General features: G+C 46.8%; 1 protein-coding gene across 6 annotated transcripts; it reads right to left on the bottom strand.

Annotated features, from left to right (window-relative positions):
• Positions 1-692: 692 nt before the first annotated feature.
• On the bottom strand, positions 693-27,133 carry THRAP3 (thyroid hormone receptor associated protein 3). Of its 6 annotated transcripts, none has more exons than XM_066335172.1 (13): positions 27,026-27,133; positions 21,949-22,007; positions 17,816-17,898; positions 14,092-14,252; positions 10,276-11,181; positions 8,141-8,881; positions 7,431-7,603; positions 6,881-6,992; positions 6,500-6,584; positions 4,017-4,201; positions 3,236-3,428; positions 2,457-2,606; positions 693-2,188 (listed from the first exon to the last, which is right to left on the bottom strand). In XM_066335172.1, the coding sequence occupies exons 4-13, from the start codon at positions 14,226-14,228 to the stop codon at positions 1,967-1,969; spliced, it is 2,904 nt and encodes a 967-aa protein (XP_066191269.1). In that variant the 5' UTR covers positions 14,229-14,252; positions 17,816-17,898; positions 21,949-22,007; positions 27,026-27,133; the 3' UTR covers positions 693-1,966. The 6 variants fall into 6 exon arrangements, with proteins under 6 accessions (XP_066191269.1, XP_066191271.1, XP_066191273.1 ...); XM_066335174.1 differs by having other exon boundaries at positions 2,457-2,603; XM_066335176.1 differs by having other exon boundaries at positions 693-1,820; positions 27,026-27,132.
• Between the last annotated feature and the right edge of the window lie 420 nt (positions 27,134-27,553).

Here is a 27,553-nt window from a genome sequence, read left to right as displayed (position 1 = left end):
TGTCCCTCCACAGGCTCTGAAGGGTGAGGGTGACACCAGGGATCCTGGCTGCTCCTGGTCCAGGAGAGTGTGAATATTCCTTTTGGCAAATGCATATGACCCAGCAAAGGAGCAAAGGAAAGGGGACTGGGAATCAGCCGTGGGGCAGAAACATGGTAGAAGAGGTTCCACTGCAGAGCAGGAGGCTGCACGCCCCAGGCCAAGGGAACACTGGGCACCCAGTGCCTCAGGTTGGCTCCAGGCTGACTCTGGAGGGAAGCAGCAGCCGTTAACCCAGCACTGTCCCAACAGCTCTTGGCCAACACCCTCACCCACAGCGGCCAGGAAAGCTGAACTGCAAAGGCTGCACACCCAGCAGCCCCTCAGCACCCTCCCTGGGGATGGCAGCGATGGGAAACCAGCTGCTGCTGGGCACCGGCAAGGGCAGATCACCTCTGGGATCTCCTGGGAGGAGCTCGGGTGTGGGAAGGATGGAGCTGGTCCTGTGCATGGGTGACACAATCCCTGCTGGCAGCAGGTTGGGGAAGAGCCTGTGGCTGTGTCACCATCATCCTGAGGCAATTACTGCCAAAACAGGGGCTGAATGATCTATTAATGTACAAAACCCAACAGGGAGCTGCTCCCCTGTTGCTCCAGGCACTTGGTCCTTTCCAGGCTTCCCCCCGGCAACTTAGGACACAAACCAAGCGGAGTTACACCTACGACTTATTTTATTGTATTTTATTTGCATAAACAAACTTCGGGGCTTTGCTAAACAGGAACTGTTCAAGTCAAAACAAACCAAACTCTAGCTGGTGTGTGGGGAACAGCACAGCAATCCTGGGGAGAGGGACAGGGGGAGCAGGGGCACAGCTGTGCCTCCCCGCCCAGGCTCACAACCTGGCCGGGACCCTCCACAAACTGCTCCAGAATTATCTTTAAAGTAGAAGATAAAAAGAAATGCATCCTAAGGGCCATCCTCAACCAGCTCAGGAGGAATCTGCCTTTTGGTTTTATAAAAAGATTAATAAAAAATATTGAAAAATTCTCATCTCCATTTATAGTTTTCCCCAAGAAGAATTCGGAAGTTCCTTAGAAAACTGTGTCACCTTGGAAAGGTCACTCGGGTCACAACCAGCTGCAGGGAGGAGACACAAATGCTACAAGCAGTTTGGGGTCCAGCACACACCAGGCCTAATAACTGAACACAAACAGTGGCCAGAAGTAGGGTGTATTTTTTTTTTTCTCTTTTAAACCATGCTAATTTTGTTAACTTCCAACATAAAAGGAAAACAATCATTTTTAAAAGGCCCTAAACTCAACTGTTACATAAAAAAAAAGTTAAAAAAAAAAAAAAAAAAAAAGGGTCATAGCAGTTTGGTCCCAACAAGTGAACATTTAGATGTTTACTCACATGCTTCATTTTTTTTTTATTTATAAGAACCAAAAATAGTTTCCAAAATTATTTCTGAATTGATGCTACTACGTATGTAAAGGCCTAAAATAAGCAGAATTTAGAAAATTGAATACACAATACGGGAGGAAAATTTGAGCGGGCGAGTGAACCCCGACTGTCACTGGGTCAAATTATAAAAGAGAAACAAAATGTCAGGACAGGTGGGGTCAGGTGGGCACAAACTAAAACCACATCGTCCTCAAAGCCTGTTACCAAAAAATAACCGACCATCCGTAAGGTCACAGAGAAGGGAAAAATCTGGGGTCTCACCCAGCGCTTGACCGTATCCAGTCCAGAAGGGAAGTCTTTGGGAAGAGAAACTCCAGGAGTGGATCCGAGCGTAAATGATGGATCAGTCCCAGTCCGTGCTTGGGGAGGCTGAACTCTGGAAATGCAGTTAAATAACGTCGGGATGGTTTCCGAGCTGCTCTCCAGGGCTCTGCTCAGCACGTGGGGATCACCCTGACACCCCAGCACCAGCCTGACCCCTCCCCTCCTGCCAGGGCTCCCAGAAGGGCGCGGACCCCGCGGCTACTCCGCCGTCGTCTGCAGGGCGTCCTTTTCCTCCCGGTTTTCCGTTCCGCTTTCGTCGTCTTCGATTTCTCCCTCTTCCCCACTGAACTTGTCATGAGCCCACTTGGGGCTGGTGCTGGACTTGCGGAACATGAAGCGGCCTCTTCCCCGGGGGAAGGCGCCACGGCCGCGGCCCCTGTTCACCCACTTGTCCGTGCCCTCGCCCTCGCGGTCGTCGTGCTGCACAGGAAGCCAAGGACAGCAGGTGAGACAGGCTGGCACCGCCCTGCACCGCGCCTCTGCGACCGCCCTTGGGGGATCCACTTAATGGGAACCACTCTACAGGGAGCAGGAACAAGCTCTCTTTAGGCACGAGCCGGCAGCTTCCCGTGAAGTGTCACCTGAAGCCTTACCTGGTGTGTCAGTGACAGCGGGTGCTTTCACCTCTAAAGCACCTGAGACCGGACACACCTGGAGCACACGGGTGTTTCAGCACCCAGGTACGTACCAAGTAGTATTTCTTGCTCTTAGGCGTGTACTCGGGGTCCCACTCCTCCTCTCTGCTGCGCTTCTGGAAGTCGTTGTTGCCGCCGCTGTTGCTGTTGTTGTTGCCTGAAAAGTTGCCTCTGCCCCATCCTCTCCCTCGAGCTCTGAACTGCTGCAAAGAGCAACGCAAAGGAGAAAAATAGAACGGCTGCAGAGGCAGTATCCTCCCACCCCAGCCAGCTTCCAGGGCTCCCAAGATATCCAACATGCCTTCTCTGACCATCCAAAACACCTTTAAAACCTAACACTGAAGCAAGAGGACAGCTTTAGCATGGCTGCACCACACCCCCTGCGCTTGTGGTTTGGAGTTTTCAGTTCATCTGATGACACAGCACATCACACTTCCTGTAAAGCTGATGAAGATCACACAGAGGCAGTTCCAGGGCACCCCCATGCAAGTGAGATCCCTCTGTACATGGACTGCAGACATGAGCATGGCCAAACCCCAATGGAAGCAGAGCATGTGCCCATCAAGATGCTCAGCATCACTAATGCACAGAAGCTTCCAGGCTTTGTTCTGCTCTTCTCATCTGGGGTTTGCTGCCCACAGCACGCCCCCAGCAGCCTGGTTTATGCCCCAGACCTGGAGTGATTCCACTAGAGCTCATCACCCTGGGGGTTTCTCCTCCAGCGTAGCTTTAAATGAGCAACACACAACAGCAGCCACTTCCTGCCCACTTTGAGAATCAACCCTCAGGGCACAGGTGGAGGACATTTGGGGCAAGGGCAGAGAACACTTACAAAGGTTCCTCTCGCTCTTCCTCTCTCATTTGGACCAGTGAATTCCTTAGTCCCAAGCCGGGACTTGTCAAAGCCTGAGGAGCTCTCCTCCCTCTCCTCAGTCTCCTCAGGATACTCCTCTGCCTTGACTGAATGAGAGGACCACGAAGATGATGAGCTGGACCTGGATCTCTCACGCACCCGTCGGTGTTTCCTGTTCCAGTGATGGGAACGGAGGGGTGGGACACAACAGCATTAGGAACTCAGCTGTGACCCATCTGATACAAAACCACTTCGTTATCACTCTCTAATCAGTGCCATGCTCTCCTCTTCCTACTACAAGAGGAAAAGCCATAGCAAGAGCTCAGGCTTTAACACAGGGCCCAAGATCTCTTCAGAAAGAAACTGTTGCTTCTTACTAAGATTTTTACACCATCTGCTCTCAGCTTAGCATGCATCCATGGAGTTTTAGTCAAAATTAAACTAATAGGGATTAAATGAACATCAAAGCCAAGTCATTTTAACATGGCTGTTTCTCTCTGACACAACAGGAACAAGAAGGAAAAGTGACTCACCCATCCCGACACATGGAGCTTTCCCATCTACCTTTTACAATTATTTAGTGTTTCTGAGAGATACAATGATAGCGAGACCACACGCAGAGGGTTTTGCTCAGGCCACTGGAGGAGTTATGTCACAGGTGCACAACTGTGTGCACAACTGTTGTACACGGTGTCGTCTCCAACCTGAGCAGCAGAGACACGAGAGGCACAAGGAAATGGCTACTGGGTTTCCTACATACTTTTTCTTTGAGCCTTTGTGACTTTTCTCCGTTTTCTCAGTTGATCTTTCCCTTGAGTGACTTGAATCTCTCGAGTCCACCGACTCCCTGGATTTATCGCGTTTAAGATCTCTTTCCTTATGTTTTTTACGGCGTTCAATATCAAGGCGCAGATCAACAGGGTCGTCCTTATATTTCCCTTCAGCCTACAAATGCAGGGGAGAGGGAGGGCAGAGTTGAACACAAGGTCTGCAGTGCCCCAGCTCAGCACCATTTACTTTGCTACTGACTGCACAGACTTCTGGAGAATTGGAGTTTAACTGAGCACTAATGAATATTCCACTTTAAGATGTCAAACAATGCACTATTAAAGTAAGTCTGCCTTTGTCAGAATTCAATCTTCCTACACTTAAAATCACTGCTTTTTAAACTTTTAATCTCCTCTTCAAACAGCATTAAAATAAACAGTCTGGTAGAGGGGAGGGAGACATGGAAGCTGACACTTATTGCACACCACAGCCAGCAAGGATGTGAACAACTGGGGAATCCCATCCAGCTGATTATGGATCACAAGCACAGTGTGGCAGAGCTCTCTGATGGCCCATGGGTGCACCTGAGGTGCTGCTGACTGTCTCACCTGGGCAGGGGCCAGAGGGATTTTAATCCCCAGGTCTAGAAGTGACACTCTGGGAGAAGCAAAAGCTCTTTGCTGCTTGGAGCTACCCAAGACTAACGATTCAAGGGGCAGGAGGAGGCCAGTGAAAGGCAGCATCCAAAGGGTCTGGGAGAAGACCAACATCCCATGGACAGGGAGGCATTACTATGTCTATCAGGAAGATTTACTTGGTGCAGATGCCACCTACAGCTCCTTCCCCTGGGCTGGAGGGCACCGTGTGACAGGTGCCACAAAGCCCCACAGACACACTGTAGGTGTCTCTCACAGTCCTGCCAAGTCTGCTAAAGCAAGCTGGTGTCTCACAGAGCAAAAACCCACCAGCTGCATGGAAAATTAAAACTAAATTTACATTGCTAATTAAAAACAAACATAAAAGACACCTGGTAACGCTCGCTCTGAGCTGTATTTAAATTGGTACGTCAAGAAGGGATTAGGAGTCTCTCTGGGAAAGGAGCAGTTGTTTTCCCTGCGCCTCCTTTGAGCCCTGTGGCACCTGGGTGAGATTCTGCTGCCTGCCCAAAGTGACAGTGGCTGTGGTTTGACAAACAGGCAATGGGGCAGCAGTAGGGCTGCAGGAAGCCTTAACACCATGTTGGTACCAACACCCAGCCTCAGCCATTGCTACTGCATTTACACAACACTCATCCTGGGAACCGTACAACTTGATATGCAACATACATCAAATTAATCGTCTTCAATTAAATACAAAAAGGATTAGTAATTCTCTAGCTGTTAAATTTTTTACTTACATGAGTTTCTAACCACTTTTTTGTTTAAATAAATATGTCAAATAACGCAGGAGTGAGAGCAGGCATTTTGTTTTGGTATTTTGCTCTTCTACTTTCCCCAGGCAAAGAGCTTTAATTTCTACTCTGAGAATAAAACTGCTCCCAACACGATGGATGACAGATAAGTGACAAAATCGGCAGCAGCTCCCTTATGTGGCACAGCAAACACCTATTTGGGTTTGGGAGGGCACGTCTGTTTCACGGAAGGCTGGCGAGCTGTTTGGAAACCACGTTTATAACACACTCTGCCAAGCTGATGCTCAGAGTTCAGGCCCATCAAATCCATCTCACCATCGTCCATGTCAAGCCACAAGTGTGTTTGGAAAAAATCGAAAACAAATATGAAACAAGTAAGGTTTCAGCAGGACTGGTTAAAATCTCTTCAATGTAAATATGTATGAAGGTGAATAAACAAAGGTTAAAATCTCAAACATTTTACGTTAAGCCTTTTTTATGATTGTTTACAGTGAGTGCAATGGCTTAACATTCATCTACTCAGCAAAGCTAAAACACTCAATCCCAAATGCTCTGGATCTAAGACAAGTGCTGAATGTTAAAGTAACAGCAATCAACAGAAATGGCACAGTCAGTTGTTAGAACAAAATTTATCATCTGCTTAATAGTGTATCTGCTTTAGCTCAGCATTTAGTTTTACTTTCCTCTTTTTGACATGCATGTCTTTGAAAACATGGTTGGCAAAATTGCACGTAACAATGGAGTTAATCATACTTACAAGCAGAAAAATATCACAAAAAGTCTCTTCTCTCATCATGGGCACTTGTTCCAAAAATCCTCTCTTTTTTCTCAAGCTCACCTCAATTGACTTTGGGGTCATTTACCATAGTCTAACCACTTCACAAAGGTTGTTGATACATTTTTAATAAAAATTAACCCTTTGTAGTTCATTTTTAGAATTATGCCCATCCTTAAAAGAAAAACACAAACTTAAGTAGAGAGTAATTTAAACAAAAACATCACTGTTAAGTTCATGCCCAATGCACTCATTTTGTTGAATTAAACTAATCAGAGTAACAGTTCACCTTGAAGCCAGGATCTCTGGAGCTTTTCGATTCCTCTTGAGAGAATCCATGTTTTCTAAAAGTACTGGGAGATATATCTATCCTCCTAAAGCAAAAAAAAAAAATAAATATATATATATATATACACACAGATATAATCTTGCTCATAAGAAGAACCTGAAGATTTTAGAGCAAATGTCCTTTAAAGCACATCAGTATTTCCAAAGGTATTTAAAACTCCCCATATTTTTCCTTTTTTTTTTTTTTTTTTGTTTTCTTGTATTTTGTTTCTTTGGCAGAAGCTAGTTATATACTTGAATTATTCCGGAATTATTCCAGAGTTTAAGAAATGAAATCTGGAATACTTCTGCAATGTTAAGAACAGTGTCTAATGGCACCAACCTGTGGATTTCAGGGCTCTTTTTGTTTTTAGCTGCATCTTGTTCCATTCCTTTCTTTAGATATTTGGTAAAACGTTCGTTCAGTGTCATTGCTGAAGACCCAAAGTGATGCTCTGTCAGGGATTTGAACAAATAATACCAAAGTATTAGTGCCAGTTTTGTAAAAAGACAAAGCCCACCCATCCCACAGCTTGTAAAAACCCAGGTGCAGGTTACTGAAGCACTGTGGGGATGAGCTCTAATGCTGCTGACAAACTGCAGTTTCAATTTCTGGTGTTTCAGTGAAATGAACACCATTCCTTCAAGCAAATTCATCAAAACTCAAAATTCTAAGTCCCAGACTCTGAATATTTCTCAGGTAAAAACAAGAACACCTTCTGCCTGTGCAGAAGAGTATTTATGTAAATAAAGATGATCGTGATCATGCTGCTGCTCCCATCTGTGGAGTATCTGCTGGAAAACAACTCCAGGCATTTTGAGTGCACAAACCCCACTTATTTGAGCAAGGGAGGAGTGAACCTTTCCTGATGTCACACAGACTCTTGACCCACCTCTTACATGATGGACTATAGTCACTATGTGCTGGGCAAACAGTTCAGAAGGGCTTCGCTGCGACTGAGCCGACTGGATATGGTGGAAAATGGAGCGGAATTCCTGCTCCTTCTTGTTGCTGTGCACGAGATCCCGGCAGAGCTTGCGCTCCTGAGCCAATATGCCACTGGGACTGCAAAAAGAAGAGCCCATGAGACAGAAGAATGAGGGGAAGGGGAGCAATTTAAGGTGTTTAATTCTGCAGGAGCTGGGAGCTCACTGATGGTTTATGTTTTTAGTAGGGAGGGACCCATGAATACTCAAAAGCATGAGCAAGAAGCTCCTTTAAACATCCCTAAACACACTGCTCCAGGTTACTGTGATAATTCAGGTCACTATTACAGTAAGAGTAGTAAAACACATGGCAGAGAATCAAATGGATTCAAGCAGCACAGTAGTCCCCTTGCACAACTCAGCTTCCCTCAGCCAGAAGCCACTGAGTACCTGACTCCATCTGGGGCTCTTCCCAGAGCCTGCTGTATCCCGAACTAATCTTACATCAAGTCATAGCAAAGGTTAGGAAAAAGTTCATCTGTAGCTCCCAAAACTACAAATTGTGATGCAATATTGCTTAGCCTTCCTCACAGTTGGCAAGCACATGGGGATCTCAGGAAGAGAAACAGGAAAAAACATCACTACTGAGACTGCTCAAAAGCTGGCAGATCCTTACCGTGCAAGATCCTCATCGAAGGAATCCATTCGAATATTGACCTGGGCCTCACGAGTAATGGAAAAGGAGGATTTGCCAGGAGTTAGCCCCTCTACTTTGGTGCTTGGCTTCTCCTTCACCTCAGAAGCCTTCCTTGGTGGAGGGGAAGAGCTTTTTTCCTGGCTTGACTTGTAAGTGGTCACTCTAAAATTCTTTTCAGGTACAAAACCCCTGTGACTAGGTTCAGATCTCTTGGATCCTTGTCTCTCTTCTTTTTTGGATCTTTCAGAATAACTTTCCTCCTCCATTTCATCAGATTTCCTTTGCTTCTCTTTTCCAGGTGGTAGGAACACCACACCTTCCCATTTTCCTGACCTATCCTCTTCTTGACTTTTACTTGAAGTCGCTACGACTTTAGACATAAATTTGGGCTCATCATCAAATTCCGAATCTTTCCGGCTTTTTGCCTTGTCTTTCTTGTCCTGCTCATCTGTTTCATCTTTCCCATAATGACCTTCCTTGTGGAATTCTGGGACCTTGAGCTTGTCAAAGTCATCCCTGAATTTGTAGCGCTTGGGCGACTGGCTGCCGCGATATCCCTTCTCCGAGTCAGCTTTCGATCCATACGAGTCAGATTTTGCCTTTCCATCTGTTGATCCCAACTCAGAGAAACTCCCTTTTTCCTTACTTTTTTCTTTCTCAGCATTTGTTACTTTCTGGTCTTTGTCTTTGCCATTCTCAGTCTTCTGCTCTTCCAGGTACCTGATCATAAACACACATTACAGGAGGTTTCTTATTAGAGCTCAGTGAGGTCAAGTCCTCAGTTCAAAGAGTCAAACTTGAGAGAACACCAAGCTATGCATGTACTGAAAACTGCCTCTAGGCCCTAAAATAATTAAAATGTCAAACAGATTACTCAGCCTGAACTCAGACTTTTGCTCTCACTAAATTCAGCAAATGTACAAGGAGATGGATATGCAGAACTGATGGAATGAGGCTCAAGGACAAATCAAACCCAGCTGACCCACAGATGCATTGGAAGGAAAAGAGGAACATCTTACCCACTTGGTTTATTTACTTACAAACCTGGTTCAGGAGAACAACACATCAAACCTTTCAAATTGGGCTGTTCTGCTTTAAACAACACACTGGAAATAAAAGCCTCAAAAGCTACTTCAAATTTGGGATGCAAGTTTCATAGGTAAGCTAAATATTTCATGACAGACTGTAAACACAAATAAAAGCAAACAGGTTAACAGAGGAGAATATGCTGCTGGGAGAGATAAAACACTTCTGGTGAAAACAATTCAGCTGGTTTATAGCATCTGAACAGTTTTAAAGTGTTCACAAATCAAACCCCTGGCTCTGTGGGACAGCAGGAAAGCCCACAGACACCAGCTCTGTGCTTTGGAAAGCCCAAAAAGTCACAGGGGTTTTCTCCCTTTTTAAATTTCAGACTTCCTTAATATAGAATCAGATCAAACCATTTTTAAAAACAATAAAGACTTGAAAGCACTTTGTGAATGGTGCTGTATCTTTTAAAACAAAGTGTCTCCTTTGGGCACAATCTGCAGTGGACTAATCAAGAGAATGATGGAAGCAGATGCCTCCTGCATGGAAGGCTGTCTTCATTTTAGAGATGTATTTGGTGCTTTAGTTTCTCATCCTACCCACACACACAGAGGCATGAGTACTGCAGCTGCATCTGCCTCGGGCTGCTTGCAGCAGGATATGCAGTAGGATTTAATTAATTTCTTCTAATTTACAGTATCTAACAATTCCAGAAGGCAACACTAAAAATGTCTATAACCAACACGTACATAACTGGGAAATGTGAGCTTCCAGCTGCCAAGAAACCTCCTCAGGCAATCTTCACTTCAAGCGTTCATGGGCTATGAACACTTTTGCAGGGAATATATACAATCTTTAGAACTATCCAAGCTGAAAAACCAATTCAAACTCCTTGCAACTCTGGGCTGTGTTTTTTCCATCATTCAGAAAGGACTAGGGCCTGAGCTGGCAGTGTGCTGGCACAGCTTCCCAGCTGGAGCCTGCCCCAGCCCCTCACACTGCTCACAGGGAGCATCCACAGGTGCAGCTGGCTCCTCAAAAGTCCCCCCAAAAAATAACCCAGCATCACAAAACACATCACTTGCCTCTTGGAGAAGGCTCCTCCTCCGGGAGCTGTGCCCTCCTCCTTCGGAGTGGCACCATACAGCGAACTGACGGGTGTGGGGCTTTTGCACACCGGGCTCTTTCTGGTGGGGCTCATCCCTGCCGAGCCGTGCTCGAAGGGGCTCTGGTGGGAGCCCCCCTGGAAGGAGGTGGAGCCGCTCTGGGCGGCAGAGCCCATCGGGGACGGGCTGGAGCGTGGTGGGCTCGACTTCTGCACGGGGCTGGGCCGGGGCGAGCGCCGCCGCACCACCACCGACTGCAGCGGGCTCTTGAGGGCAGGGCTGCGCTCCCGGGGGCTCAGCTCCGACACCGACCCTCTGGACGTGGAGCCCGTGCCATAGCTGCTCACATCTTGCCATGGTTTTGATCCCTCGGAGGCTTTGGCATCTTGAGCCCCCGCTCCTGAAAACTGCTGCTCCTTAGATTCGTCTCCTTGGTTATCTCCCGCAGCCTGGGATGCTCGGGCATCCTTGGAGGATGATTTCTTCTCCTTTCCAGATTTACGCTTGGAAGACTCAACCCGACTATGATTCGAGGATGAGCGGGATGAGGAAGACCTCCTTGACCGGTCAGAAGATGATTTATCAGAATTTCTGGAATGACTTCTGGACCGTGGGGAAGGAGACCTTCTCTTGGGCGAGCGGGAGCGTGACCTCCCCCTGCGAGGGCTGTAGGCCTGGCGGTAGTTTTGCCAGTTGGATCTGTAATTCCCATATCCTCCTCGGTTGTACTGGCCCCAGGGATAAAACCCCCGGTTTCGCCCACGGAAATAATACGGTCTCCGGTATCCTCTGTTATGGCCTCTGAAATCACGGTTCTGATAGACTCTTGGGTGGTTCCTTTCTCTGTTGTGAGATGGAGAATAGGATCTTGAACGAGACCTAGAACTGATTAAAAATAAAAATTACACAGGTATTTTATGTTACAGTTTCTTCTTATGATTTATTTTTAGAGTTTATTCTTCTGCCACAAGGTTTTATTTAAAAAATGCTTCGAAAAACTCATTTCTAAACTTTTAAAAGAAACTTCTTTGGTTTTACCCTTACCTGACTGAGATATTACACTTTGCCATGAATAAATTGCAGCGGAAATAACTTTTACCTGTGATACTGTCAAGTATTTGATTTCAGGATTATTGCAGAAACCATGATAAGCACACACTGCTCTCTCTTTTGCCGGGATGAGAATGTCTGCTATCCAGCTTCAGAAAAAGTGACAGATCTCAAGCATGCCGCCCTTAACAGCTCAAGGTCACAGTTATACCTCACCCATAAAGAAGTACTTTTAATGCAAATCACACTACTGTTATTGGAACAGACCTCAGATCTCCCTCTCTTGTCCCAACTTCAGATGCACCTTAAAATTCTGATAATCCAGATGAAACCTCTCTTCTTTGTCAGGCAAGTTCAATAAATGGCTACAGCCCAAGAGCAGCAGGGCAGCAGTGGGCGCTGCCCTATGGGCTCAAGCTCCCAAAGGAGCATCCCACGGCTCCATCCCATGGAGTTCCTGGGCAGGGACAGCACTGGGACACCTCTGCCAGGCGCCACCAGGTGCCGCTGTGGACGCCGCCACCCGCATCCACAAAAATCCAAATCCAGGAACGCACAAACCCTGGAAAAACGCAGATTCCAGCGGCTAATTGTCCCAACAGCCTCCCCCATTAAACTGCTGCGGTTGCGTAACTGTTTAAAGGTCCCACTGCAGCTCAGATGCCAGAGCTACGGGAAGTACTGGCCAAACTCGGAAGTTGAAACAGAAAAGAGATTTTTTCCGAATGGAATTTCAGTAAATAACATTCATTGGAAGAGTTTCCACAGCCCTTTCTTGCATTCCGAGCTCTGGCTCTGACACACACGTTGGTCGTACTCCAATGGACATGAACTTCCTCACACAGATCTCAGTGCTGCTCCTCACCTCTCACATTCCAAACCCCCAGAACCAAGAAAGAACAACCTGCTGCTAGAATTCCTACACAGTTAGCACACATGTGCAACCAGGGATGAAACTTTTGTTCTGTTTTAATTTCCTCCTCCAAAGAAATTAAACAGGTCACAGTTTAGCAGGAAACTCTTATTCATACTCCAATCATTGCTGTCAAACAGCTTAATGACCGTTTTAACAGATTTTTCAATCCTTCAAACAACCAAAAAACTTATCTGAGACACTTCTTCATTCAAACAACAGTGACCAGAAGGAAAAGCAGAGAGGCAGGAGACAAGGACCAGTTTTAACAAGCTCTAGTCCAAGGCATGAGGAACATAGACGCTCAATTTTCAGAAAACTCCTGCGTCTGTGATCAATTATCAGCAAGGACCTGTCGTACAATGCTTCCAAAATCTGTTCTAGTGCTTTGAGAAGCTGCAGCAGGAAAATTTCACTCCAAAAGTTGCAGAGACTATTTACCAAGAATCTTTTTAGAAAAATACAGTAAAAATTATGCAAGAAAAGAAACCAAAAGTGATAATTCCCCCAACTCTGCCAGCCCCCAGAACTGTTGGCACTGCACTGCTCCAGGGCTAAATCCCCAGCATTTACAAGAAGTGAGAAATAAAGTCATAAAGAAAGCAGAAGACACTAGGCAGACTCCAACACACCACCATAACTTAGAAGAAACAGCAAACCTACTAAAAGAAGAATAAAACAATTTGTGGTGCATCCTGAAGGACACAGCAACAGCCTTTTATGCTGAGATCCCACCAGACCTACCTTAGAGCACATCCCAAAGCCAGGCAGGGGGGCTGGGCTGGGCTGACCCCCTCCATTCAGACTCCTCTTTTTTTTAAAAAACAGGAGTTATTTATAAAGCAAAAGTAGCTTCAGCAGCAGCACAGAGGAAACAATCATGTTAGCACAGGGTGCCTTTTTCTCAACTGCCAAAGTTCCTTCACAGCTAGGAGATACTCCCAAATGAGCACGGATCTTCCAGCATTCCAGTTTCTTCCTGCAAAGGGCTCGGTTGGACTCAAGTCTCCGCCTCTAATTTAGTTTTGTCATGTCCTTCTTTCTCTAACTGTACATTCATTAGAGCTTCTGTATTTTTAAAATCTTTAACTGGTACCACTTGCATGTGTTCACAGCCCAGTGGTTTTCAAAATACGTGTTATTCATATGAGTGAAAAGGCAGGAGAACACCATTACACCCCATCCAACTGCAATGGCTTTGCCAGATGCAGAAAGCTTAGCCAAGAGAAAAGGAAAAAATTGACATCCAGTGAAGACACAAGCCTGTAACTGGCTGGCTCAGAAGCAATTCAGGGAGACAGGAACAACTATTACAACAGTAATAATTTCTTAAAATTAACTGCAGGAAAAGTATATTTTACCCATTTTAACCCTCCAAGATGATCTTCCCTGTTACCTGGCTCCTGCATGCTGAGGGGAGGGGCAAGGGAATATCAAGAATTGTCTCCACCTTTCACAGCAGTGTAAAATTAATATTAAAACTTGCTTGAATTCACTTCTCAAGAGGGGAAAAGCACATGACACCTGCAAAGACCCCTCGAGTCTGAGATCCATTACATTAAAGCCTCCTTAAAAAAGCCAAAGTCTCAAAAGAAAGATCTTGACTATGCTAACAAACATCATACCCTCCTAATTTATTCATTTATTCACAGTTTATTCACCAAAGTGATTGAAAACATCCAAACAGCACAGGCTGGCAGGAAACAGCCCGAGACGTGGGATGTTATCTGTCCTGGGATCTAATCAAAGTCTTTCCCTAGAAAAGAGCTAAGTGACAAACCACCTGCAAGGGAGGAAAAGCCCCGTTCCACCCTTTGGCTGCACACACTCACCTCAGTCTGCGTTTCCTCGACCGTGAGATGGAGCGGGACCGGGAGCGGGACTTGGAGAAGGAACGGGAGCGGGATCTCGATCCAGACCTCGAGCGGGAGGAACGGGACCCAGACTTGGATTTGTTAGTTTTAGACATCCTTGCAAGCACCTGTCAGTGCACCTGAGGGAAACAGAAATATTTGAGGAATGAAGCATGCGGCTGGTAGGAGAGGACAGGCAGCACCTGGCAGGCTGACAGACTCCAGGGACGTGGAGCTTGATAAGGCTGGAAATAGGAATGTTTAAGTGCCTGCTAGGAACAGATGAATGGTGCTGGGCCCAGAATAGAAGGTTTATTTCAGTCTAAAGAGGAAAACTGCAAAAAGAATAAAAGGCTCTAAACCCAGAGTAATCAAAAACGAGAGTGTGACAGTTGAAGGAAGCAAGTTAATGCAAACCTGGGAAGAGGCAGGGCCATGCTGGCTGGCTGAAGCAAGTACACCTCTAGAGGCAAACTAGTCCGTGGGAGTGAAAATTCCATGTACTTGCAGCCACTTTCCTGTCTGTGCAGCCAGCTGTCACTGCTTTAAAGGACAGGCAAGAAATAAAAAGGCTTACCATCAAAAAACCCACCCTGTAAACTTTTATCTAAACTTTCAGGGGCAATCAAAAAGAGCTGATACTCCAAGACACAGGAATGTGACCCTATTTGCACAGCTCTGCTCAGGTTCAATCCTGTCCTCTCTGCTTGGGCAGTTCCTGCAGTTGCTGTGATCAGTCACCAGCATGGATCATCCAGCCAGGAGTTCTGTTGCAGCCAAAATAAATCAGATGTCCTTCCAAATATTTAGAGACAGAAGAGATTACACTGTAGCATGAAATGACTCAAAATAGCCATAATCATGAATTACCTGGGCTATTTTCAGGCATGTATCCAGGTAAAGGTTAGAAAGTCCCTCAGAGGCTGATTCAGGGAATAGTCTGACCATACAAATCTTTCGGTTACACCCTCCCTGATCTGTTCTCCTTTACCAATGAGCAAAATTTGCATTTAATGCATATTCGAAAAGTTATCCACAAACTTTGCACCTAAAATGACTAATGAAAAAGAACCAGAAATAAAAAGGAACTATGTTAGTGCAAAGTTAATCTTGTTAATCTTTTTTTTTTACCCAGTGATTAAAAATAGAGACATTCAGGTACATAAACACAACTGATCAAGTGCGGCTGCTGCTGCTGTTATATCCATTTTAAGGAAATTCCAGAGGACTGACTTGCAATGCCTTCACTTCCAGTGGCTCTCCAAAATTACATATATGGTTACCAAAGGCTTCAACTTCTGTCAGGGCACTTCCAGGAAAAACACAATGCCCAGCACAGAAACAGCTGCTGCAAGAGTGAGTGGTGGTTCATCACCAGAGCTGGGACTTTGTAGAAATGAGAAGTTGGCTTTTATTTTAAAAAATTACATTACACGCTCTCATTCTTCCCTTTAACTATACTAAAGGTGTTAGATCAATTCAATTGAAGTATCTGAATATGTTCCATATCAGAAAGCTGGCAGAAGAAATAACACAATTGATTACTGCTCTATTAGGAAACAACAGATGTTTTATTTCCTGTTGACCCAGGGATGAAAATCAAAAGATACAGCCACTGAGAACCAAAGTTTGTTCTTGTGCTTGGTTGTTTTTCAGGGAAAGAATGTGAAAGGATAATTTTAAAGTATTTCCTTTTAATTCACTGAATATGTCTGTTGAACCACTCCCTGCAACACTTCCTACTCTGTTGCCCACCACAATCCAACGCTGAGCATTGGAAACCAAAACATGGAAGAGAAGAAGAAAGAAATGGTAACAGGAACTACTGCAAGATACAGAAGATGTTGCACCAACTCTCAGGAAATCCCAAGAAGACCCCAAAATAGATCTTAAAAATATCTCTTTGATCTGTTTAATAGTTTTTGCCTTTCACTTTGATCTACAGCACTTCGCAGCCAAATCACCCTGGTGTGTGCAACATGTGCCAAATGCTCACTTCTTGGATTCTTCATCTCTGCCAACACTTTTAAGTTGATTCATTCCTAATACATGAAGTAACTTCTACTAGGATAGAAACAGAGTTGCTATGCTCTATCAGTACTCAAAAGGTTAAACAAACTGCACACTGGAATCACGTCAGCTCCAGTCAGTTAACTGCAGTTGTAAACTTACTGTGATACACATTTAGTTTTAAGAATGACTGGCTCAGATAAAATATGTTCAGCTAAATACCCTGCTCTCAGAGCATTTGTTCTTATATAAAGGATTTTATGTTCTTTAAATAAAGAGGTGGCTATAAGTGAAGCAAAGGCAAACCCTGAGAACAGCAGCGGCTCTGATCTCCCATTTTTCTCCTGCCATTCCTGTTTTTCCCCTGCCCATGGAGCTGTGCCCAGAGCACACAGCTCCTGGAGATGCTGTGTCTGGCCCTGAGCAGGGACTGCAAGCAGAAACATTTGCACAGCGCTGTGAGGACTCATCCTTAATCTGTTCTGTCAGAGTCTCACGTCCTTCCCACAGCTCCAGAACCCCCTGACACTGGCTCCTCCTGGACCTGGGAAGGGACAAGGCTGATGCTGCTGCCTGATCCAGATCCCTCTCGCAGGATCAGTCACAGCAGGGAAGCGTGACTGCACACATCTGGAGGGCATGTCCTGCTGGAAGCACTGCCAGGGATTTTCAACTTTTGTTTTTTGGTTTCTTTCTTCTGCTGGCCCAGTTCTAAGCTGTCCAGCAGATCTTCCCAAGGAATGTAATCTCCCATCCAAAAACATCCGCTGTTTTTGGATGTGATCTGTGCACTGAGTTTAGAAGTTCTGGTAAGGCATCACCCCCCTGGGAAACAGACACCTGACAGCTCATTCATCAGTCATAAAACCACACTATATAGAGCAAACTTTGCCTTCTCCATTCCCAAATCCTCAGGGCAATCCAGCAGACTATTGATGGAAACAATAGAGGAGCAAATGCTGCCACTAAAGCACCATGATGGACTTTGCCCAGAAGGCAAACTAATGTCATGAAACAGTGGCAGGAAAGTTAATGTTTTACCTCCTGACAGAACCCAAAAGAGAAGCACAGCTCTGCTCCATTCTGCAGCAATGAAAAAAGGTCACCATTCAGAGTCTCTCACAGCTATGCACTTCCATGAGCTTCCACAGCTCTGGAATTTAAGTGTTCACAATAGTTAAGGAAAACTTTTAAGGCCTCTGACTGCCACTGCAATGCTCAAGCAAAGAGCAAAAGCTGGAGGAGGGCACATGGCACAGTATGGGATTTAACACTTGGATCAGTGTGACGTTTAATAATCTGGCCAGTTAAGGTATCTGGGGAAAGCACTGCTCTTCTCCCAAAAATCACCAGGGTGTAAATCCGAAGATTAGTCAATATAGCATTAAAAAACAAAAATAGGTACTACTTCTTCCAGGACATCCAGGGTTCCTTTCACTAAATTGTTTTACTTTACCCCTGTATTTTGCAGTTACTTGGGAAGACAAGCCCAAACATTCCAAGACACACGGCTGATTTTTTTCTTCTAAACCTGCTCTGTATTTTTGCACAGAAATATTATCAATGAAAGCAGTATTTTAACCACCAGGCTAACTTGCAGTATGCCCAGAAGAGAAGGGATATAAGAAGACCTATTATAAATCCCAAGACAGACAGTTTTACCTCTTGTGAATATTTTATTTTCTATGCCTACCTGCTTGAGCAGGCTCACACCTTGCACCTTCCTGTCAGATTTCAGCGTCTCAGCTTTGTCAATTATGAAATCAGGAAGAAAACCTGAAATGAGAAGAAAATACACTTTTGTACATGCATTGCTGTACTGCCACCAGAAGTGAACTGGCTGCCCTAAGCTCCTGCTGCACCAAAAGGTTCATCAGATGTGTGTTTCTGAGAGCACACACATCACAGCTGACGAGGAATTTTTTTCATGGACTTTTATGGAAAATATATGTTTAAAAATGATCGTTCATGCTTTCAAAATTTTAAGTCTTCTTCCTTCCTTGCTCCACCTCCCCTGCCCCATCCCACCTGCTGTGACACACATCTCAGTGCACCTGTACAGCCGTGCTGGAGTCATTTCTCTCAGCCCATTTGAATGGTCTTACTGGGCTCAGGACTAAGGATTTTCCCATATTGTTAAAGGAATCCACAAGCCAACAGAAACAATTCTTTTCCTGACAATTCATCCATCAGCCGTCATCCAAGGGAGCCACCAGTCCACTGGGAGCTTTTCTGACAGGTCTACAGTTACATTTCAGAATCCTTCCATGCACTGCTGGAGGGGTGGAGGTTTTAGAAGAGAAAACAACAGTAAACACAACCTCAGAAATTACTCCATGTTATTAAACCTCTGATCTAATAGCAAGAAATGTCACTTACTCCGTGTTCAGCCATAAAATAGACTTATTTAAAGCTATTAATTTCTTGTCCTTACTTCACTGAAAAAACAGTTTTCAAGTAGCCCTGAAACCTTTCTCTGAACTGGTGATTAAGTCCTGTTCTCACCCAAGAGGGAAGGTTGCAAAGTTTAATGATTTTTAAATCCTGCTTATCAATCTTAGGAAAGAGCCACAAAGAACAACATCCCACAGACCTTATTCAATTATTTTAACTATTGTCTTGTCCATTAGTCTAAATGTCCATAAAAAGAAATCTCAACTTACACCTTACAAATACCTTTGACTATCAGCTTTCACAGTGGCAGGAAGAGTTTGCCATACCCATTATTTCTTGCTTTCTGACAGAACATTTGGGCTTTGGGGTTTTATTGCCTATTTCCCAAACACCATTGTTATCACCATGTTTTGGTACAATCCCACACACAGACGTGTCATCCAGAGCGGAATCTGGATTCTCTTTTGGAGAAAAATACTATTCTTTTGTTTAAAGCACTACCACAGAAAAAGACCAAGTCCAGGCACAACAGGCAGGAGTAGCAAACCCTTCTTCCAGATAGCAAAAGGAAATTGGGGAACGTGCTCAACGCTCTCTGCTGAAGTGGAAATCATAGTTCAGGAGTCTTTTATTCCAGAACACTGTAAAGAACATTTCCATGTGCCAAGTCATGGGTCAAATAAAAACATTGCTGGTTGTCAAAAAGCTTTTTTCCAGGAATTTGTTCCCTGTTTCCAAGTGGCCTGTATTACTTTGTGACTCTTTCCACCTTCCACTCCTTTGTTCGAGGTCTTTCAGGCAGCACATGTTGGGATTTCAGCCCTTCCCCAGCTGCTGTAGAACAGCCCTGCCCAGAGCAGCCAGCTGGCACCAGCTCCAGCTGAGCCCACTCCATCCCCAGGTGTCAGCGAGGATCCTGCACACGGAGCACCACAGTTGGCCAGCTGGGAGAGGGAAATGCAGCATGCACCTCCCTGCCAAGGCAGCTGCTTGTGTTCCTATCCGAGCATAAACCCCAAAACACCTGGAAACAAGTGCCATGGCTTGTGTACACGCCTCAGACACGAGCACAGAGTGGTGAAATCCCTTACAGTGGTTTCCGTTTATCACACGGTGCTTGCTAACACTCAGCTCATAAATATTAAATGTTTTGTAAAAGCATTTGGAGAAAGCTCTCTAGAAGTGCTGTAGGAAAACAAAAATTTGCTTTTTACTGGCCAGCATTTTGAGTGAAGCTGTTGTGGTTTATTTTGCTGTGAGGCCCAAAGCAAATGAGGTGGCACCTCATTAGAGAGCACATTTCTGCCCGAGCCTCTTGGCATCCATTTGGTGTCACCAGCACAGACATTCAGCTCGGGAGGAACAGCTGAACTGCTCCTTCATTTGCTCAACACCCTTCATTATCAGGGAAGGAAAAAAAAAATTAATTCTCCTTCTGCCAGCTCTACAATTCCTAATCCCAAACCCCAAAACCCAAACAAGATTAGTTCATTCTGAAAAAAAAGGAATAATCCCACAAAACACCTTACAAAGTAGTCTGTGTATAATGAGGGAACAATAATTACTGCGAAAATAGGCTGATAAAGAGTTGCAGCTCTCTCCACATCCCTGAAGTGCAGCAGCAAGTGCAGAGAGCAGACTCATCTTTGTTAGCTCAGAACCCAACTCTTAACACTCCTCATTTTCTGCTGGATTCTTCCTTTTAAAGCTAATTTTTGGTGCAAGAGCAAACCTTCAGTATGTTCTTGATATCAATGGAACAGTAGGGGGGAAGAGAAGAGCCACCTGCACAGTTCCTAAAGCCAGACAGGGAGGAGCAAATTAAAATGTTAATTTTAATCAAATTTCATTGAGGGAACAAAAAGCAGAATGATTTCTCTTCCCAGATCCTGTTTTCATAAGATTTATGACACACATTAACTAAAGCTACAACTACACCTACTGACCTTAGCAAAAAATGTCCCAGGCAACACTGCTAAAAAAAAATGACCAAAACCTCAACCACAAAACAGTGTTCTACTCTCACATGTGCTAAACACACTTGGGGGAAAACATCCAAAGCTGTTCCGTCACAGCAAAAGAAACAGAAATTTGTTAGCAGCAGTTTCAATTTCTCTCTAGTCTACGTGCTTTCAAAATTAAGATTTTCCTTCAAGGACATTTGGGTTTTCACACCATTAAACTAATCCCTAAAGAAGTTTAACCCTGAGCTCCAGCCCTGGGTTCAGGTAATTAGAAGCAGGTTCTATGGAATGGCTGGAAGAGTATTTACAGGTTCTTCTGGAAAAGACTGATTCTGCAGATTGTAGCGCTGAACAATCCCTTTCCAAATAATTTGATCAGCTACAAACCCCAGTCAGTGACTTTTCTGAAATCTGGCTATTTGAGAGACACTATTTTACAAATGTTTGAGCTTAAAAAGGCATATGTTGTTATTCAGACAGTTTAGTGACAGGGAGCTCAAAGCAACAATCCAAGAAAAAGCTGATTAGAAATCAGGGTGGTTTTGTTACAGAAGTTGGGTGGTTGGAAGTTCAGTTAAACACAGAAGAAAACATATATAATAAAAAAAAAAAAAACTATTTCATCAGCTTTTTCCCTCCAAATTTACCCAACTCAGGAAAATCAGAAAGATCAGGTCTTTCCCCAAATTGGTGGCTTTCTCACAGCACAGCCTTGCTGTTCTGAGCAGCTTTGGATACAAACTGATGCTCTGACAACACTGCTGGGGGGCTGGGAATCCACGCCTGGAGTTTTGGAACCCCCACAAGAAGCAAGAAATGGTCCAATTTACTTTCCTTAAGAAAACTATTCACAAATCAGTTAACTCAAAGAATGAAAATTTGTGTGAGGTTCTCAGCAAAGGGAGGATGAACTGCACCCTCGAGGGCATTTCCATCCTCTCAGGTGTCTGCCAGCTGGAGCCCAGCAGGCTCCAGCACATTTAAAAAACGTGGAAGTTCTGCTTCCAAATAAACAGCAAGTAACAGAAAAACTGTTTGATTTGGGTTCTTTGGAATTTCTTCTGCAACACACAGTACAGTTACAGCCAAAACAGAATCTCCTGAGGGATTACAACTCTCCACATAGTTAACCTATGAAAATACAAGTACTCCAGCAAATTTCATTTATAAGCTGAAAAAAGCAAAACTACTCACATATTCTCAAGCCAGCACTTCATTTATCTCTACCTTAACTGGAATCCTACTGCCTCAGGAGAAAACAAGAAAAAGGATTTCCATGACCTGGTATAACATTTAAAGTTCTTAAATTTTTTTTTAAAATTGTGGTATTATTGTAAGGGCAAGGCACCAGACCAGGCCATCCCTACACTCTGTCAGACTTCAAAACAGAGGGAAATACCTGTCCATAGGAATCCTGTACATATGGAATAAGCTTATTTGAACAATTTTCCATGCTGTGTTCACGTACCTTATACAAGTGTCCCATCAAATCTGGTTCTAAGCACTGCTTCTTTAGAAGTGATTGACCTAAGTAAAAAAAGGAAAATCAAATTTAAGCCAAACCAGACACTGGCAAATCCTCTTATTTTAGCAGCACAGAAAAGGATTCTGATTTCAGCCATTCATCCCAGCATTGTTTCCCAGTAAAAAAGGGCCACCAAAATAACCTCATCTAATCAGACACTGCATACACAGGTCTTAACTTGGGAAACCAATCTCACCCACAGCTCCACAGGAGCAACTCCTGTAATTATTTCAGGTGTAAATTACAATGCCACCTGGTATCACATGTCCAGCCCCCTGTTAAAGCACAGGTTAGTTAACATCATTAATGCTGAGCCTGAGTCCCTGGAGGACTGAATTGCAGCCTGACAGCCCACAGTCCCCCCATCACCTTTAGTGCCCCCAGAGCAGACACTCCTGGGGGGGATCCTTGCCCTGCTTTCCTCTCTGCTTTCACTCAGGCAAAGGCAGGAGTGACCCCAGCAGGAGCAGTGCCTGGCCGAGCCAGCTCCGCACCCTGCGGTCCCAGCAGGGGCTCTTTGGGGTTTGCACACCCCCCCGACCCTGTAAATCATGGCAGGCTAAAAATGGCCGGGTGACGAATGTGGAGGTGAAATTGTGAGCAGGGTACTTGCTCTGGGATCACTGGAGCCGTGAGCAGGGCTGTGCACAGGCCTCACTCTCAGACACTGGAACAGCACAAGCTGTGTTCACGTGTGACAGGAACAAGGGCACAGAGAGAAAACCTCTCCCTGGGTGAGAAAAACCCCGAGTGAAGCCCTCTGTGCCATCTCTGTGTGCCATTAGCTTCACTTTTTTTTTTATGGCCCGGCAGCTTCCGGTTACCATGGAGTGAGGCAGAGCAAACACCATTCCCAGCTGGCATGAAATGTGATCCCGTGATTTCACTATTCATAGCTCTGACATGATAAAGCTAAATTAAGCAGAACTCTTCACTTCTCCAAGCTCCCAGCAGTGACTCCCCCAAGGCTCAGGCTCTCCTAACACAGTTTCTGTGAGGAGGGGAAGGCTGTTTCCTTTACGGTAGGAGACTCCAGACCCACACAGCCAGCCTGTCATCCGGAAACAAAATGGCACCAGCTCCTTCCCAGGCACCGATTTGTCCTGCCACCAGCAGGAACAAAAACCTGATGAGCTGCTAGGGCCAAATTTAACAACTTCCTCATCTTGGGACCCACTACAGAATCCCACAGAGCAGTTTAAGCCTTGTTCCCAGGCCTGTCCAGCACGGGCACCATAGTGTGCAGGAACAGCCCCACCAGCAGCTGTCACACTGCCTGGCACCATCACCTGGCACAAGCTTCCCAGGGAGCCAGAACAGCTTCTGCAACCACCACCACCATTCCTCTCTCTTCCAGTGCCCATGGCCTGAACCATGTGGCTAAATATCCTGAAATTCCTGCTTCACCGAAGAATTCCCTGTACCGTTGTAATTCTGAGGAAACCACACGACCCAAACCCCCCGTCCCTGCCCTGGCACATGCAGCCATCAGAAACAGCTCAGGATACTGTAAACTTTTCCAGAAATGGAGAAAAAGTTCAAGGGCTCTGTGGCTGTTCAAACAATTAACGAGCTCCAACACGACAAACTGTCGTTTCACAAAGACAAAGCCAAGTGAGCTGAAAAATACTCAAAGTTCTGGCAAAACCACTTAATTCCTTCAGGGACACGACTAGGGAACATCATGGCCTTATAACAAAAAGCATCCTCAGGCTCATCCAGTCCAGCTCAGCACTCCCTAGGCCTCCCAAAGCAACATTTCTTTGACAGCAGGGAAAGTGGGAGCAGGTAAACCAAATTTAGATCTGCTGATGTGCATGGACTGTCACTTACTCTGTATGCTGGTGTTCTGTAACCGTAACATTTTTATTTTCTAATAGCAACACCCATGTCAGAAAGTGTTCACCAGCTTTCCTGCAGCCTCAAACACCTCACTGTGTGAACCCACATGCCTGGTCTGACCCAAATTACCATTTTCTTTAATACTTTACACATTCTTGACTTAAATGAGCTGGAGAAAGCAGCAGACATATATAGTCTGCTTATATTATTATAACACTGTATTATCATAACCCCATCAGCAGAATACCCATTTTATTGACAATACACATGACAAAGCCTTACTTCAATGAAAAAGAACTAGAAGTGAAGGTCAGGGCACATGACTGGTCCAAAACCACTGTGTCCAGGGAAGCCTTTTCCCAGACAGCCCTTGCTGAAGCAGTGACAGCAGAACTGTTTTCCAGAGACACACAGCTCAGACAGGCAGGGACTTAGGAAGGATGGAAAACAGCAGGAAGTCACCAGTGTATAACTCAGCAGGACTCCTGCAGACAAAGAACAGGGGCAGGGATCCATCACTGCTCACACCTGCTGCTGCCAACACAGCCCCAGCAGACACGGGGCTGCAGCAGAGCACCACTGCTCCCTACAGCACCTTGGAAAGGCACCTCCTTCCCAGGGCCAGGTCATCTCTTTACAGATTCATTTACATTGGAAAAGACCTTCACAATCATCAAGTTCAGCCTGTGACCGACGCCCACCTTGTCACCCAGCCCAGAGCACTGAGAGTCACATCCAGGTGTTCCTTGAACACTTCCAGGGATGGGGACTCCAAACCTCCCCGGGCAGCCCCTCACTTCCAATGCCTGACCAGCCTTTGCAACAACCTGACAGGTAAAAGGTTTCCTTTCTGTATCTCTGGACAAAAGGATGTGAAAACGAGACAAGGGGCAGCAAGGCCTCGGCTGCCCTGCACCTGCCTCATCCCACAGACAGGACACCCAGCTGGAGGGGAAGGGTTCAGACCCCAAAACTCTGCAACCCCCCGTGGCCAGATTGTAGCATTTCCAAATCACACTCATGTGGAACAGATACCAAGGCACATCCACCAGAGCACTGCCTCAGGAGCAGCATTCCCAAACTTCAGCTGACTAAGGACATTGGAGGAAACTGCTCAAATCAAGTTCTTACTTGCCCTCCCTGTTCCTGCTGAAGTAGGGACAATAATTCTTAGAAGAAAGGATGCAATTCAAAAATATGTAGCGGCACCCAAAGAAATGTTAAACAAAAAACACAAGGCCCTAGACCCTCCAGAGAATCCTATGGTACAAAAATGTACATTTGCAAAAGCTCTCTCCAATACTTGTTTTGTCCTTTCATCTACTGTGAGATTGTGCAACTCAGAAGAGAGGTCACAAAGCCAGCCATTTCCTCACTCCATGCTGGGCACCGGTGAAATTCCAGAGCAGGACACAGAGCAACCACAGAAGACTCCAGGAGACGGCACTGCTGTGTCTTAGAACTTACTTTCCTGTGCCTACAGCTGACTCCCTTTGAGGGAACCTGAGAGACAAAGCTTTGAAACACCTTTTGAGTGAGTTGAGCCAAGGCTGTGACACCCAATCCCTGGGAGCAGCTCTCCCAGCCTGGCACCCACAGCTAAGCCCACCCAAAAGGTCACACACCCTCAGCACTGACACAGTATCTGCCCTCGCTCCCCATGAGAGGGAATTCTCAGGAGTCCTTCCAGAGAGTAACTGGGTGATTTAACTGTGCTCCCAGGAAAAGCAGCCTCAGAACACCTATTTGCTGATGTGACCCTGCAGCCTCTGTGCTGCTACAGCAGTAAAGTCTCTTCTCGTCCACCACCAGCTACAAGACAACGCAGACCAACTTCCAAATGGTTTGAAATTGCTCATTTCAAGCAACAAACCTGTTCTTGTGCCACAGCACCTGGCCTATCACTGTACACATAAAAATCAGAGAGTCCCCCAGCCCTGACAGGTCCTCAGAGGATGCTGTTGCATACACATCACATACATGAGTTCACCTCCTCACACGGCAGGGCACAGGGAATGGCTTCAGACTGAAAGTGGGTTCAGATGGAAGATTAGGGAGAAATTCCTCCCTTTGAGGGTGATGAGGCCCTGGCACAGGTTACCCAGAGCAGCTGTGGCTGCCTCACCCCTGGAAGTGTCCAAGCTGGGAGGTGTCCCTGCACATGGCAGGGGGTGGGATGTGCTTTATTGTCCATTCCAACCCAAATCATCTCATGATTTGGTGATTCTATGGAGCACTGAATTCTGTTATTGCAGACTTACCACGTCACTTTTCACACAAACACACAGAAACCCATCCAGGAGGAAATACAGTGACAATCACCTCGGGTAGACTTTGAAACACATTTGTAGAAACCTCAAATATGTTCCTTTCCCCAAAACAACAAGAACTAGCAGAAAAAGCCTTTATCACTACAGGAAAAATGAAGACCCCGGCTTCACACGTGTGCCTGAACCACTGCAACGCCTCTTCTGCCACATGGCCTGAAGTTCAGCCAAACTTCACGTTTAAGCAGGAGGCAAAGCAGGCAGTGAGAAAGCACCGATCCTTCCTGCTGCACCGGGAAACGGGCGGTGCTGAGCGCTGGTGCGGGAGCTGCGGGTGCCACACACCCACAGGGGCTGGGACGCGGGGTCACGGCTGCGGCCCCCTGGAGCTGCCGGGCCCCGCCAGCGCCTCCCGAGCCGCAGCAGCACGCGGAGCCCCGGACACCGGGATGGGACCTGCGGGACAGACCGACGCGGCGGGGCGAAACCTGAGGGGCGCGGCCCAGGAGACAGGGATCTCGGAGAATGGGACAGAGAATAGTCTGCGAGGACCACAGCGGAACACGAGCGGGAAATAGGGCCGGGCAGGCCCAACCGGCCCCGGGGCCGCGAGGAGGCGCCAAGGCCTGGCCGGGCCCAGGCCCACCACGAGGCGACGCTGGGGCCAAGCCAGAGCGCTCCCGAGAGCCGCGAACGAGCCTCGCCCGGGGCCATGCGGGGCCAAAACACCGGGAAAGGGCGGGAGCAGCGCCGCGGCGAGGCCCAGGACGGGCGAGAGGGGGGAGTGGGCCGACCCGGGGCGAAGCGGCTGCGGAGAGCCCGGGGAGGAGGGAGGGGTAAGGGAAGCTCTCGGTGACGGCGGGCGGGGCGCAGCAGGGACCCCGCGCACCCCCCAACGCCCCTGCACTCACCGGCGCCGCTTCGCCGCGGCCCCTCCGCACCAGGCGGCCCCTCCGCCTCCGCCTCACGCACTTCCGGCCCGCGCGCGCGCTCTGGCCGCCCGCGGGGGCCGCCGGGAGCCGTAGTCCGGTCCTCCCGCTCTCACCCAACTCAGCGGCTCCGCCGCACTACGGCTCCCAGCGGGCGCCACGCACGCCAGCCGTCACTTCCGCCTCCGCCCGTGGCGCGGCAGGGCACGCAGCCCTTCCGGCGGGGAGCGGCACCGCGGGCGGGAAATGGCGGCGGGGGCGGTGACGGGGCGCGTCCACCCGGCCGGGCGCCACCCGCCTTCCGCCGTGCGGGCGGCTAGGGCGCGGCGCAGTCCTCTCCCAAGGGGCCTTACGGGGCCTCTCACCCTAATCGTGCAGGCCCCGGGCCCCCGGTTCGTCCCACGTGCGGCTCCTGAGGGCCTGGGAGGGAAGGGACAGGGCCCTGCTTGCGGGTGGGGCCACCGGCATGAGGTTCCCCCTATCGCCGGAGCTGAGGGAGTGGGCAGCGCT

The sequence above is a fragment of the Sylvia atricapilla genome, chromosome 24 (assembly GCF_009819655.1).
Source record: "Sylvia atricapilla isolate bSylAtr1 chromosome 24, bSylAtr1.pri, whole genome shotgun sequence".
In the NCBI taxonomy this organism is placed as follows: domain Eukaryota; kingdom Metazoa; phylum Chordata; class Aves; order Passeriformes; family Sylviidae; genus Sylvia; species Sylvia atricapilla.
The sequence above is the reverse complement of the archived record's forward strand: the minus strand, read 5'-3'. Positions and strand labels throughout refer to the sequence as shown.

What these genes read in the sequence shown, in the direction of transcription:
- THRAP3 (XM_066335172.1), bottom strand. Translation starts at nt 14,228, where the DNA reads ATGTCTAAAACTAACAAATCCAAGTCTGGGTCCCGTTCCTCCCGCTCG. An exon ending in TATAGTCCATCATGTAAGAG is followed by an intron (nt 6,993 to 7,430) that starts GTGGGTCAAGAG and finishes AATCCCTGACAG; the next exon opens with AGCATCACTTTGGGTCTTCA. An exon ending in CCAGAGATCCTGGCTTCAAG is followed by an intron (nt 4,202 to 6,499) that starts GTGAACTGTTAC and finishes CTGCATTTGTAG; the next exon opens with GCTGAAGGGAAATATAAGGA.